Consider the following 15998-nt stretch of genomic DNA (forward strand, 5'->3'; position numbering starts at 1 on the left):
ACAGGCGAAAACAATGACAAACACAGTAGGCCTACAGAACGATAAAAGAGCTGTCGCAATTAGAGGTACATGTCTGTGCTACTTACATATGAATCTGTGTGTTTATATTCTTTTGATATCAACGTGGTAAACTGCAGTTCTATCCAATGTCACAAGTGTTTCTTCACGAATGAGTTGTAGCTTGCCACTCGATTCACGGTTTTTGTCCATTTTTGCCGTATTTTAGAATCAATTTTAGAAACATATATGCCTTCTGATACTACACAAACCCTCAGAGGAAAGAAAATAACTCAAATATTTCGTAAATTACGTAGTAAATGGATGCAAAACAAACATGCTTACGACACGTCTGACGTTTAGCTCACTCGCCGCTTGGAGCGCTAGTGTCGCTCCATCTGTCAAACGGCAACAACTTTTACAGCAGAGTTTTGCGACTGTTACGTTAGACTGTGATATGGATGTCAACATTGCAGCAACAGCGTGACAATCGATTAATTTCAATTGAAAAGGTTGGCAATATCAGAGATCATAGCACAGCCAACGTCACGTGATTGACAGCGGCGCCCTCTGGATGGCTTATATATACGGCGCTCACTCGCGCTCTCGTTGCAGTTCGCCAATTGTCCTCGGAGGATGCCTTCCGTAGTCGAAGTCGAAACGTCAGGGGAGAGTTTTATGTACGGACCATGGCATCTCAGCCCGGAAATATTAAGTGATGAGTTCTTCATCAGTATTTTTGTTTTGCGCAGGATAAGTGTCGAGTATGGAATTATACGAAAAAGTGTGCAATGTGTGAAAATAAAGCATAAGTTGCAGCTGTGAGGTAATGAGAGGTGAGGCAGGGCCGGCCACTGACCGAGGCGTCGTCGCCGGCTGTGGAGGTGGCGGGCGAGGCGGGGTGCTCGAGTGCGGAGAGCAGCCGCCAGGCAGCCGTGGGCGAGAACCGTGGCACCTCGGGCTGCTTCTTGGGCAGCGTCGGCCGCAGCTGCAGCGCGATGCCGCCGCGGCCCGGCCGAGCGCTCGACACCGCCTCGTCCTCCTCGTCTTCGTCCTCCTCCGACGCCTCGCCGCTCGACAGGCTGCCTCCGGGCAACCTGGGCAAATTTCTACGTTTTGGACGTACCCTAGTACGGACGTGCTAAAAGAAGCACTGACGGTGTTCACCTCGACGCTGTAATCTACACACAAGGAGCACGTGTTACTCATCCCCTGGAGGCACCACACTATATACCGAGCAGCAGCACTGCCCCTAGGCTCGATAATGGGCTCAGTTCAATGTGCAAGAGAGTCCGCAAGGTTTTTTCACGTATGTCCTATCCACCTGAAGCCTAGTCTTTCTTTTTGTACTCAATACCAAACACATTCATCAGACTGGGAATATCTGAGCAGTACATTAAATCACCTTCTTGTTGAAAAAACTTGGAAAGTCGCTGCTCTCTCTTTCTATACATTTATATGGTGGTTCCATCTACCAATAAGTTCTTTTCTTTTAATCTAGTGTCAAGCAATTCAGCTTTTTCTTTCGTTAAGCCGAGATCCCTAACCAAATCGTTAAGCTCGGTCTGAGTACAGTGGAATTCATCATCTGGTTCATCTAAATCAGATTGTACATCAGAAAATACTTCTGTTGGAATAGAATTTAAATCATATGACGGTTCAGGAACTGGCAAATCTACGCCATGCCGTACAGGTCGGGTGGCGGACGGAAGGTTAGAGTAGCTGATTACTTTCTTCTTATGATCAGTAATATCGACACTGCAAAAGCAGCAATCATTGGGATGATTTCTTGGCTCCCTCCATATCATAGGAGCAGCAAATTTAAAGGCTTTTTTCTCCGTTTTGTACCATTTTCTCAAATCTTCAACACACACATAACATACCTTATGCGGCGCCCAAGATTTATCTCGATCACCAAGTTTAGATCCAAAGTATGATAAATAAACCTTTTTCACAAAAGTTGACTTCGTAGCAGCTGAGGAGAGCTCCGCCTACCATCCTCCAAGGAAGGCATGGGTCTGAAGATGGTTATATAAATATAACCGAAACCGGTCACCTATGTTATTGAGACATAAGTGTTGTGATCAAGACTGAACTTTAGTTAAAATATAACTTTTTCACAAAGTCTGTAATGTTGCTTTGGTGTGTTGTAATCAGAAATTCACCACAAGTATAACAAAAACTGTCAGCAGACTTTTTACAGCCACGATTAGACATTGTACTGAGCAGATGTACAGGAAACGGGCAAGTAAGGTTAGTTTTACAGTAAACAAAACACCATCTGTTAACACAAAAATTGAATCGACCTTTTTTTGCCAGCAACTTTTTAAATTATTTTGACTGTATAAAAGCTGTTAAATTCTAAAAAAAATCGCTTAATTTAATCAATTTAACTGTAAAGTGTGAAGAAATGGTGGGTGATACAGTTTTTTAAGTATCGTATTTGGATTTCCCACCCTAAAAAACATAAGAATAAAGTACTTTCAGCAAAAATGTTTTTCCATCTTTGGCTTGGGTTACCAATGGGTTGATATGGATTTTCAGAGACGAGGTGTGACATTCTTCTCTGGTACCTGTCAGTAAGAACCTTTTTACGAGCACTGTTCTGATGCTGTCTTACGTAGTTCCTTCCTGTCATTCTGTCACATCCACAGGTTGACCTGGTGCCGATTGCACACAACTGACTGGCGTGCACACGCACCCCCCCACCACACACCCACACACACACACACACACACACACACACACACACACACACACACACACCACTTCACAGCCTCGACCAACGTCAGCAGTGCACATCTACATCTACATTTATACTCCGCAAGCCACCCAACGGTGTGTGGCGGAGGGCACTTTATGTGCCACTGTCATTACCTCCCTTTCCTATTCCAGTCGCGTATGGTTCGCGGGAAGAACGACTGCCGGAAAGCCTCCGTGCGCGCTCGAATCTCTCTAATTTTACAGTCGTGATCTCCTCGGGAGGCATAAGTAGGGGGAAGCAATATATGCGATACCCCATCCAGAAACGTACCCTTTCGAAACCTGAACAGCAAGCTACACCGCGATGAAGAGCGCCTCTCTTGTAGAGTCTGCCACTTGAGTTTGCTAGACATCTCCGAAACGCTACCACGCTTACCAAATAACCCTGTGACAAAACGAGTCGCTCTCCTTTGGATCTTCTCTATCTCCTCTGTCAACCCGACCTGGTATGGATCCCACACTGATAAGCAGTACTCAAGTATAGGTCAAACGAGTGGTTTGTAAGCCACCTCCTTTGTTGATGGACTACATTTTCTAAGGACTCTCCCAATGAATATCAACCTGGTACCCGCCTTACCAACAATTAATTTTATATGGTCATTCCACTTATAGCAGTAGAAAGGGAGGAGTGAGTTCTTTCAGGAATGTGAGTAATGCTTTGTTAGGTGACTTCAATCGGTAGTTCTCCTACTTGACAATCGCTACTATGTACAGCAGGGAAAGCTGTCAGAAACGTGTTGTTTGGAAAAGTGTAACTGTGGAGGAAACATGTGGGTGGTAGTACGAGGCTCGGCGCGTAGGCCGGTATTACACTATTAAATTTCTTTGTCAAATATCTTTGTCCAATATCTTTGTCAAAGATATTTGATGGTGTAATAGGGAACTTTGTCAAATGTCGTCCAATATTTGATCAAATCTAGGGCCTCGCTGTAGATTTGATCAAAGAAGTCGCTTGTCTTCTGTTTACCGCAATGTGACATGTTACCACATGGAGCGCTAGCATCGCTGCATTCTGTCGTCTGTAGTGTTTTTCTAAACATTGCCGGTAAATACAATAGGTGTTTGCCGAGAACTACAAAATTAATAGTGATGTCTGAAGCAGATGAGGCGCTTTACAACGTGAGGCACGCTGAATACAAAAATAGATTACGAAGATTGGAGACCTGACCTGACCTGAGCTAACCTAACCTAACCCTCTCCTGTAGCAAGCAACCAGAGTGTTACAGTGAGCCTGCCTTCTGCAGATGTAGCTGTTCTTAAGGGAATATTGTGATATGAGGATACACTTCATTGAGCACATACAGAAATGTATTCTCATCCATTCTTAAGTAATTGATGTACGACTTGACGTCCTCCACTATAAGCTTACGTAACAAGTTTTGTTGAATGCTTTTATCGTGTCGTCGTAAAACCCACGGCTTCACCCAGGTATGTTTCCTTTTTTTCCCCCGCTTCTCTTCCGCATGTGCACACAGTGCAATTGTGGTACATACAACTGCTGCGGGTAATAACAAGTTGCTGTTGTCAGCCATCTTGAACTTTGACGAAAAATATGATGACAGTGTAATACCCCTTCTAGCGCTACGTCAAAGATCTTTGTCAAATATATTTGACGGAATATTTGATCACTTACCTGGCGGCAGTGGAGGCGCCGGCGGCGGCGAGGGTCGGCCGGCGCTGCAGGCTGGCGGCGAAGCGGTCGACGGCGTCTCGCTCGCCGTGCTCCATGCCGAAGTAGAAGCTGCGCGCCGGCACCCTCTGCGGCCGCTGCTCGGCCCGCTCCTTCTGGCGGCGGCGCGGCGGCGGCAGGCTGCGGCACATACAACCTCACATACTACCACTGCTGGCGAGTTGTGCGTCGGTTCGTGTCGGGTAACTGCCGCTGACCTCCAGCTTTGTTTGAGAGCCGCAACAGAAGCTGTCAGTACTGCCACTCTCTAGGCCAGTGGTTCCCAATAGGTGGTCCGCGAACTATGCCAGAGGGGTCAGCAAAATGCTATTAGATTAAAAATATTTCGTATGATAACAGATTTTTTTGTTTTGGCCGCTTCCTGCATGAGCAGAGCTTTAGCGAACGCTGACTTCTGCGTCTGGCGTCTTCCTAGGGCCAACTGACACTAGCTCACTCTAGCGCAAGACCAATACAATCAGTTTTAATTTTTTCCTGTCATTTTCAGTTCATACTCAATTTTTATTTTTTTAAGGAGTTTATTATACCAAACACCCAGATTTGAAGACAAAGATTTTGACCAATAATCAAAAATTTAACAGTAACAATGATGGCGAAATTGAAAAAGTTTTAAGCTCAATATTTTTTCAATAATGAATATCTCAATGTTTTTGCAAGTACCAAAAATACATAAAGTATAAACAGACTCTTAATTTGGTTTTTATAGGTACTTGATACTGTGATATGACAAGCTACCAATCATGCTCGATGAGGGGGATCCTCGAGAAAATTTTCTTGGGAACCCCTGGTCTAGACGAATGACGCTCTGTCTTCAGCATTCAGATACGCGCAACGCGTGGGACCTAAACTAAATGTGACGGGGTGCCACGTAATTTTCGCATCGCATCAAAAATTAATTAGCTCTGAATTCAGCGACCAATTATCTCCTATTCTTCTTGGCGGTATACTAAAAACAGTATCAAGAAACAGTAAAGAATTGGGTCTAAATGTATGTGAACTTCTCAGCTGGGCAGAATACAACGGTAACATGTGCAAGAACAACTTCTACTTGCCTCTACACCCTGCCGACGATGAGTACACTACTGGCCATTAAAACTGCTACACCACGAAGATGACGTGCTACAGACGCGAAGTTTAACCGACAGGAAGAAGATGCTGTGATATGCAAATGATTAGCTTTTCAGAGCATTCACACAAGGCTGGCGCCGGTGGCGGCACCTACAACGTTCTGACACGAGGAAAGTTTCCGACCGATTTCTCATCCACAAACAGCAGTTGACCGGCGTTGCCTGGTGAAACGTTGCTGTGATGCCTCGTGTAAGGAGGAGAAATGCATACCATCACGTTTCCCACTTTGATAAAGGTCGGATTGTAGCCTATCGCTATTGCGGTTTATCGTATTGCGACATTGTTGCTCGCGTTGGTCGAGATCCAATGACTGTTAGCAGACTATGGAATCGGTGGGTTCAGGAGGGTAATACGGAACGCCGTGGTGGATCCCTGCAACATGCGGCCGTGCATTATCCTGCTGAAATGTAGGATTTCGCAGGGATCGAATGAAGGGTAGAGCCACGGGTTGTAACACATCTGAAATGTAACGACCACTGTTCAAAGTGCCGTCAATGCGAACAAGAGGTCACCGAGACGTGTAACCATTGGCACCCCATACCATCACGCCGAGTGATACGCCAGTATAGCGATGACGAATGCACGCTTCCGATGTGCGTTCACCGCGATGTCGCCAAACACGGATGCGACCATCGTGATGCTGTAAACAGACCCTGGATTCATCCGAAAAAATGACGTTTTGCCATTCGTGCACCCAGATTCGTCGTTGAGTACACCATCGCAGGCGCTCCTGTCTGTGATACAGCGTCAAGGGTAACCGCAGCCATGGTCTCCGAGCTGATAGTCCGTGCTGCTGAAAAACGTCGTCGAACTGTTCGTGCAGATGCTTGTTGTCTTGCAAATGTCCCTATCTATTGGCTCAGGGGTCGAGACGTGGCTGCAAGATCCGTTACAGCCATGCGGATAAGATGCCTGTCATCTCGACTGCTAGTGATACGAGGCCGTTGGGATCCAGCACGGCGTTCCGTATTACCCTCCTGAACCCACCGATTCCATATTCTGCTAACAGTCGTTGGATCTCGACCAACGCGAGCAACAATGTCGCGATACGATAAACCGCAATCGCGATAGGTTACAATCCGACCTTTATCAAACTCGGAAACATGATGGTACGCATTTCTCTTCCTTACACGAGGCATCACAACAATGTTTCACCAGGCAACGCCGGTCAACTGCTGTTTGTGGATGAGAAATCGGTCGGAAACTTTCCTCATGTCAGCACGTTGTAGGTGTCGCCACCGGCGCCAACCTTGTGTGAATGCTCTGAAAAGCTAATCATTTGCATATCACAGCATCTTCTTCATGTCGGTTAAATTTCGCGACTGTAGCACGTCATTTTCGTGGTGTAGCAATTTTAATGGCCAGTAGTGTATTAAGTACCAGACATCTTATCACAATAACAACGCAAAGAGTCATTTATCTAGGAGGGCAGTTCAAATGAAAACCTTAAAAGTGTTATAATATTTTCAACTGTAACAATGAACGAAAAACTTGCATGCCACTTATCGACATGGTCTCCCTGACTTTGAATGCACATATTTCATCACTTCGGAAGTGCATTAGAGACGGCGATGAAAGAATTCTTTTGGTCGTGTGTATAACCAGTCGTCCATCACGGTTTTCACATCTTTGTTACTTCTGAAATACCTGTCCCCCATTGCTTCTTTGAGTGCATCGAACAGATGGAAGTTACTAGGAGCGAGGCCTGGGGAATAAGGAGGATGTAGCAGATATTCAGATTTCATTTCCTGAATAGTCTCAACTGTCTTTCAAGCTGTATGTGGTGGGGCTGAAGTCAGAAGTCCTCACCGTTTACTCCTGATTGCAGGGCAAAGTTAACTTTTCAGCATGTCTGAATAAGAAGTGCTGGTTACCGTCAGTCTACTATCCATGTGATGCTCCAAAATTACTCCATTTGCATCCCAGGAGAGACCGAGCATGACTTTTCCCGCAGACAGTTGAGTGGAAAATTGTTTTCGTTTTGGCGATGAGCTGTGACGCCACTCCTTGCTTGACCTTTTCATTTCTTTTTGTGACAGTGGACTCAAGTCTCATTACCTGCAACAGTTTTTCCCAGAAATGCATTACCGTCGACGTGGAAATGATGCAAAAATTCTTCACAGGCATCGACGTGACAGTCTTTCGATTCGGCAGTCAACTGACGTGGTATCCATCTTACAGACACCTTATTGAAGTGCAGTACAATGTGAACAATATTCTGCCCTGAACCAATACTAACCTTCACACTCGTGGCTATTTCGTTCAGAGTTACCCATCTGGTCTCCTTTGCAAGCTCCTGCACTAATTTCTCGTGCCCCACTATGCGGTTAACCTGCCCTGGTCTCGGGGCATCCTCCACACAAGTAACATCGCTTTTAAACTTCTTACGTCGTTATCATACTTGCTGCAACAACACACACGTATCGCCATACTGCACTGTCATCCTGCGATGAATTTCGATTAGTTTGACACCTTCACTAGACAAAAAATGCATCAAAGGTAGCTTCTCAATAGTAATGCATGTTGACAGCGGGGTGTCCATCTTGTTTTGGATACTGCTGCCTCTCTTGCGTTGTAGCATCACTCTGCCGCCTGTTGGTCACTTTCTGAACCTCAAAGAATTTCACTGCCACCTACCAACATCATCACACAACTTTTCTACATTTTATGGAACTCTTCACGTTTTCACTTGAATCAACCTAGTAGTATCCTAGCTGCGACCATCCAGAAATCAAAAACAGTCACAGACTCCTCCTCTGTTGCTGCTGCCAGCCTCTGGGACAAGTTGCCCTGCAACCTGCGCATCATTCACAGCTCTGATGCATTTAATGAAAAGCTGACGCTCTTCTTTGTGTCAACTTCATAACTTCCCCCCCTCAAACTAGTCTGTTTTCCTCAATCAAACTGTAAAGCAAATGCTCCCATCTTTTCCCATTTATGCTTCTTTTTCTTTTGGTTCCTCAATCATCCAAACCACTTTCTCTTCCCCAGTCTTCATTACTCGTGTTTTATCATGCCCCTTTTTTTCTCCCTGCCCTGCACCTCCTTTCATTTCTATTGATGACACCATTCACATGTTTAATCTACCGGCCTGTTAGTTGTCTTCATTGTTTTACTTTTCTTGAATGAATATAACCTGTGTTTTATACCGTCAACTGTTTTCGATATTTAAGTCATTTATGTTTCTAAATATAGTCGTCTACGTTAAATGTAAGACCTCTTACAACATGCCTGTTGCAATTAATGTAATGTGAGATATGTAGAATACCTGTTCACTCGTAAGAGAGTCTGATGGCCCTAATGTTCCCAGAACAAAGAAATCAACAAACAAGCATAAATATGTGTAGATTACATCCAACTGTAGCTAAGTATAGCCCCTAACAACATCGTTGCTACTGCACCAAGTGTGAATGACAACTTCAGTATCACAGTAGGCATCAACACCTGGGTCTTACACTAAAACCTAAGAAGTCATGGGTTAGCCTCATATCATACCAAAAGTTGACCAGTAAACATTTTTGTTAATCATTTCCTCGAATACTACTTGATGGTATTCAATTACACAATCAAAAAATTGTAAACTATCTTGCAGAATCTTGGATGAGAATTTAAACTGGGAAGAATAAACTGTAGCAGCATGCAGGAAATCTCTCTCTTGCCTACATACAGTCTAAAAATTTAGAAAGTTATTTCCCTTGAAATAAAACAAAGTTAGTCCGTCTTCATTCCTGCCAGATCTTTGCTACTGTGATGCAGTTAACAAGGCAAAATATTTACAACTTTGGATGACTCGAACTAGCCACGAAAGTGTGTGTAGTAATATTCGGTTGTACGATCATGTCACTCCTTGCTACATTCACTCAGGCTGGATGCGACTAGGTAGGTGGCTTGATTTTGACATGCTCCGATTTCTTCATCGGTACCCTCTACATTTCTCCCTGATAATCAAATACCTGTCTTCGCTCTATAACTGTGATGCCAGGTTCGTTATGTCCATTATCTTGGCTGTACTCGTGCAAAATATTAAATCTATCTCCTTCTCCTTCTGCATTTCAGCCACACAACTCTGGAGCAAACCGCCTGTCAGTAACCCGCAACGCATGCAAAACCACTCTCAAATCAAGAGTATATTAAAGCTTTAACTCTCATTAGGTTCCCTATGGGCCTATCTCATCTACTTTTCTTCTGTCAAACAAGGAAGCAGTATCTGTCACACTATCAATGCTGTCCATACTTTCCTCATTTGTATCTATTTCTGTTTCCATTCTTTCGTTTCATCTGGTAACCTTAATCATTATTTCTTATTGTTCACCTGACTAACCAACATCACAACATTTCATTCCTTCTGTAACGCTGCCATATACTTCTGTCAGATGCCATCATTTACATTTCACAAGTACATTAAGAGAAATGGTTTAATGCAATGTTAATAAGACGTATTTCTGAAATGTCATACATTCTTTACTATTAGTATTCATTATTATTATTATTATTATTATTATTATTATACTGGTCATGAATTATGCATATTTAGTGTTTATTTTATGTTATCATTATCATTATCATTATTGTTATTATCATGTATCTATCATATACTATACATAGTGAAATGTTAACTCACTATGTTGTCTGGTTAAATGCAAAAGAGGGCCTGAAATTTTTAATCTTACCACAACTGAAGAAATAAATTAGATATACTAATTTTTGCCACAATCTTACAACCAAATATGCCTATGGGATGCCGCGGAATTGACGCAATTGAAGCACATCAAGACCTTTGTTAGTATGGGTCAACACAGACCAACTTACGACGTCTGGCACCATTGTTAACAAACTCTAATTGTGAAAATTCTTGTACAGCCCTTGCAGATATTGGCATAAGTAGATCAATTGCAAACTAAAAAAAAGATAATAGTAAGTTACCATCGCGCAAACGCTAGTGTGTCATTTCAGTAAGCTCGTGCTGTTTTCAAAGGTTGCATCACTAAGTGTTCAATTCTGAGGTAGCCACCAGGTGAGGAATCACTTTCGGCCTTCCGTCATTACCCAAAAGTGCTTAAGATGATTGCAAGAACAATTTCTTTGAAAAGGATAGAGTCAATCTCCGTCTCCATCCGTATGCAATCTGTATGTATGCTCCACCTCTAGCAATCCTATCGCTGACGAGCTGGTAAATATGAGTATTTCTTCCATCTGTGTTAGGCTGACAAAGAGAGGAGAGAAGGTGGTGTAAATTTTCTGATCAGGGAACTTTGCGCCCTGGTCCTGGCTTATATTCCAAATCTCTAAGCTGTGCCTGATAGAGTATGGCTATGTGAGACTGTACAGAGATCAGTCCTTCGCATGGGAACCCTAAGCTTGACGGTCACCTTAGTATTCTTTCATAGGTCTCGCAGTCTTTGTCTCTGTGATTCTCAACAGTTCCAAGATATCAACTACACTGCGCAAATAATCATTACAGCCATCCACCTGATACAGAGACAAACTCGAAGCTTCGCATATGGCCAGCAGAAAGCAGTGGTAGACCGCATTCACTGGGATTGTGCCCAGGACGGCACTGTGATATTTCTGCATCTGTCCTGAATTCTTACTTGAGATCCAGCCCACTGCGGAGTTTTCTTTTGTTCGTCGAAATAGCAGACTAGCTGTAAAGGGCAGAAGGAATGATTGGGAGGATACATCTGGCGTTTACCTTACAACTGAGAGAAACCTCGAGAAAGCATTGCTCAGAATCAGAGGATTGGAGTTATTTTTCTTTCACGTTTTTGAGTAGTGATTCTCTAGCAGAAGGAGGTTCTTACTCATTGGTCTGAAGATAACCGCAGTAGTGGTCGAAACCGGTCACCGTACTTAATAAATTGTGATCAAGAGTGTTTTTAATAGTAAATATTTTTCTTTTGTTTCTGGGATATGTCAGAGACAAAGATACTAACAAGGGAACCTCCCCATCGCACCCCCCTCAGATTTAGTTATAAGTTGGCGCAGTGGATAGGCCTTGAAAAACTGAACACAGATCAATCGAAAAAACAGGAAGAAGTTGTGTCGAACTATGAAAAAAATAAGCAAAATATACAAACTGAGTAGTCCATGAGCAAGGTAGCCGACATCAAGGAATCTCTGAGCTCAGGAGCGCCGTGGTCCCGTGGTTAGCGTGGGCAGCTGCGGAACGAGAGGTCCGTGGTTCAAGTCGTCGCTCGAGCGAAAACTTTAACTTTTTACTTTCAGACGATTATCAAAGCTCAGGCACTCAAACATAAGCAACTTCGCTCTCCAAAATTCCAGGACATGTCCAGATTTGCTTCGACATATGCAGGATTTACCGGTCTACACACGGAAAAATTTGAAAACGTTAAAAACATATGTTTTGACAGAGCACAGGGAAAATTGTGCGACTGTGAAGCTGTTGCATTCATTTGTTGCAGTTTATGTGACAAACTCTTATGTTTTCATCACTTTTTGGGAGTGATTATCACATCCACAAGAAAACCTAAATCAGGCAAGATAAAAGAATCTTTTTACCCATTCGCCAAGTGTACAAGTTAGGTGGGTCGATAACATATTCCTGTCATGAGACGCACATGCCGTCACCAGTGTCGTATAGAATATATCAGACGTGTTTTCCTGTGGAGGAATCGGTTGACCTATGACCTTGCGATCAAATGTTTTCGGTTCCTATTGGAGAGGCACGTCCTTTCGTCTATTAATCGCACGGTTTTGCGGTGCGGTCGCAAAACACAGACATTAAACTTATTACAGTGAACAGAGATGTCAGTGAACGAACGGACCGATCATAACTTTGCGAAAATAAAGAAAGTAAAAATTTTCACTCGAGGGAAGACTTGAACCTAGGACCTCTCGTTCCGCAGATGCTCACGCTAACCACGGGACCACGGCACTCCTAAGCTCACAGTTTCCTTGATGTTGCCTATCTTGCACATGGACTACTCAGTTTGTATATTTTGCTTATTTTTTTCATAGTTCCACAGAACTTCTTCCTGTTTTCTCGATTGATGTGTGTTCAGTTTTTCAAGGCCTATCCACTGTGCCAACTTATAACTAAATCTGAGGGGGGTGCGATGGGGAGGTTCCCTTGTAAGACCCAGCGTGATATGCGCATCCGTTAGTGTGTGTAATAGGGTAAGTCAGTGACTCGCGGTCTCGTGTTGCTGTGTATGGCACCATCGATGTGTAGCTATGTTATTGTGTAACATTTCATCAATATAGGGGTCACAACTAGCTTGCATACGAAGATAGGACGAATTTAATCGTAGACTTGTTAAGAACCAACGAAGCGTTAGCCTCAAGTAATTTAAGGAGAAGCACAAAAAAATTATGAGTCGATATGAATAACTGGTGACTGGGAAATTACATGATAAAAGTGGCGTGATTTCGAGTGAAGCCGTTCCAACTAGATTCGAGTATAAGCGGATGCACTCACATCTCCCAGTGCTTGTCGGCGGCGCTGCCGTTGTTGTTGGTGTCGTTGTTGTTGTTGCCGTTGTTGTCGCTGGCGGTGGTGGTGGTGGGAGGCCGGGGCGAGGCATCCTGCCCCAGCGGCTGCTGTCGCTGCCTCTGCCGCTCCCGGGACAGCGGCCGCAGCCTCTGCGCCGCTCTCAGCAGCTCCGCCTGCCAACACCGTTGCAGTTTCGTAGGCGCTGCTCCCTCTTTCTGAGTTTAGTACACACGTAAAACAGACGTTCTCGGGGCTGTGGCCCACAGGATGGATGATAACTGTCGCTTCTGTAGCTAAAAGTACTTAAGAGAAGTTTGCAGGGCCTATGCGGGCAATGTTAAATTAGCCTACTTCATGTACCTTTATCTCTCGAACCAATGAAGATAACACTGTACAATTTTTACAGCTGTCTTATCCATGCTATATTATGCCTACTGAACCAGAATTAAGAGATGAGGTAAAAAGAAGAAAAGATATACAGGGTGGTCCATTGATAGTGACCGGGTCAAATATCTCTCGAAATAAGCATCAAACGAAAAAACTACAAAGAACGAAACTCATCTAGCTTGAAGGGGGAAACCAGATGGCGCTATGGTTGGCCCGCTAGATAGCGCTGCCACAGGTCAAACGGATGTCAACTGCGTTTTTTTAAATAGGAACCCCCATTTATATTACATATTCGTGTAGTACGTAAAGAAATATGAATGTTTTAGTTAGACTATTTTTTTCGCTTTGTGATAGATGGCGCTTAATAGTCACAAACGTATAAGCACGTGGTATCACGTAACATTCCGCAGTGCGGACGGTATTTGCTTCGTGATACATTACCTGTGTTAAAATGGACCGTTTACCAATTGCGGAAAAGGTCGATATCGTGTTGATGTATGGCTATTGTGATCAAAATGCCCAACGGGCGTGTGCTACGTATGCTGCTCGGTATCCTGGACGACATCATCCCAGTGTCCGGACCGTTCGCCGGATAGTTCCGTTATTTAAGGAAACACAAAGTGTTCAGCCACATGTGAAACGTCAACCATGAGCTGTAACAAATGAAGATCCCCAAGTAGGTGTTTTAGCTGCTGTCGCGGCTAATCCGCACATCAGTAGCAGACAAATTGCGCGAGAATCGGGAATCTCAAATGGTTCAAATGGCTCTGAGCACTATGCGACTTAACTTCTGAGGTCATCAGTCGCCTAGAACTTAGAACTAATTAAACCTAACTAACCTAAGGACATCACACACATCCATGCCCGAGGCAGGATTCGAACCTGCGACCGTAGCGGTCGCTCGGTTCCAGACTGTAGCGCCTAGAACCGCACGGCCACTCCGGCCGGCCGGGAATCTCAAAAACGTCGGTGTTGAGAATGCTAAATCAACATCGATTGCACCCGACCCATATTTCTATGTACCAGGAATTGCATGGCGACGACTTTGAACGTCGTGTACAGTTCTGCCACTGGGCACGAGAGAAATTACGGCACGATGACAGATTTTTTTTGCACTTCCTGGATACCGTAGAAGTGTTGGAACACGCGAGGCAATACTGACCCTACGACTTATCTTAGAAGAAAGATTAAGGAAAGGAAATCTACGTTTTAGCATTTGTAGACTTAGAGAAAGCTTTTCACAATGTTGAGTGGAATAGTCTCTTTGAAAATCTGAAGGTGGCAGGGGTAAAATACAGCGAGCGAAAGGCTATTTACAATATGTGCAGAAACCAGATGGCAGTTATAAGAGTCGAGGAGCATGAAAGGGAAGCAGTGGTTGGGAAGAGAGTGAGACAGGGTTGCAACCTATCCCCGATGTTATTCAATCTGTATATTGAGCTAGCAGTAAACGACACAAAAGAAAAATTCAGAGTGGGAATTAAAATCCATGGAGAAGAAATAAAAACTTTGAGGTTGGCCGATGACATTGTAATTCTGTCAGAGACAGCAAAGGACCTGCAAGAGCGGCTGAACGGAATGGACAGTGTCTTGAAAGGACGATATAAGATGAACACCAGCAAAAGCAAGACAAGGATAATGGAATGTAGTCGAATTAAATCGGGTGATGCTGCGGGAATTAGATTAGGAAATGAGACACTTAAAGTAGTGAAGGAGTTTTGCTATTTGGGGAGCAAAATAACTGATGATGGTAGAAGTAGAGAGTATATAAAATGTAGACTGGTAATGGCAAGGAAAGCGTTTCTGAAGAAGAGAAATTTGTTAACATCGAGTATAGATTTAAGTGTCAGGAAGTCGTTTCTGAAAGTATTTGTATCGAGTGTGGCCATGTATGGAAGTGAAACATGGACGATAAATAGTTCGGACAAGAAGAGAATAGAAGCTTTCGAAATGTGGTGCTACAGAAGAATGCTGAAGATTAGATGGGTAGATCACATAACTAATGAGGAAGTATTGAATAGGATTGGGGAGAAGAGAAGTTTGTGACACAACTTGACTAGAAGAAGGGATCGGTTGGTAGGACGTGTTCTGAGGCATCAAGGGATCACCAATTTAGTATTGGAGGGCAGCGTGGAGGGTAAAAATCGTAGAGGGAGACCAAGAGATGAATACACTAAGCAGATTCAGAAGGATGTAGGTTGCAGTAAGTACTGGCAGATGAAGAAGCTTGCACAGGATAGAGTACCATGAAGAGCTGCATGAAGCCAGTCTCTGGACTGAAGACCATAACAACAACAACTTGGAAACCATCTGCATCCATTCATGGACTGCACACTCCAAAAGAACGATTCGCGTTGTCAGCAGGACACAATCGTTCGCTATTCAACGAAGAACATTCCGGGCAGTTCGAACAAATGATTTGGCCACCCATCAACATTTGTGGTACGCAACTGAGAGGTCATCAACATTTATGGTACATAATCGAGAGGTCAGTTCGTGCACAAAATCCTACACTAACAACACTTTCGCAATTATGGGCAGCTATGGCGGCAGCATGCGTCAATATTTCTGCAGTGGGCT

The 15998-nt window shown here is 43.8% G+C and overlaps 1 protein-coding gene across 1 annotated transcript in view; it reads right to left on the reverse strand.

Annotated features, from left to right (window-relative positions):
* The window catches only part of LOC126480931 (uncharacterized), a 222548-nt gene that overhangs the window by 78481 nt on the left and 128069 nt on the right, over nucleotides 1–15998 (reverse strand). The window contains exons 5-7 of the mRNA XM_050104344.1: nucleotides 13017–13204; nucleotides 4394–4570; nucleotides 857–1094 (exon numbers count right to left, since the gene is read on the reverse strand). Coding sequence (XP_049960301.1) covers nucleotides 857–1094; nucleotides 4394–4570; nucleotides 13017–13204 — 603 coding nt within the window. The remainder of the gene's footprint in view (nucleotides 1–856; nucleotides 1095–4393; nucleotides 4571–13016; nucleotides 13205–15998) is intronic.

Source organism: Schistocerca serialis, chromosome 5, assembly GCF_023864345.2.
Source record: "Schistocerca serialis cubense isolate TAMUIC-IGC-003099 chromosome 5, iqSchSeri2.2, whole genome shotgun sequence".
Classification (NCBI taxonomy): Eukaryota; Metazoa; Arthropoda; class Insecta; order Orthoptera; family Acrididae; genus Schistocerca; species Schistocerca serialis.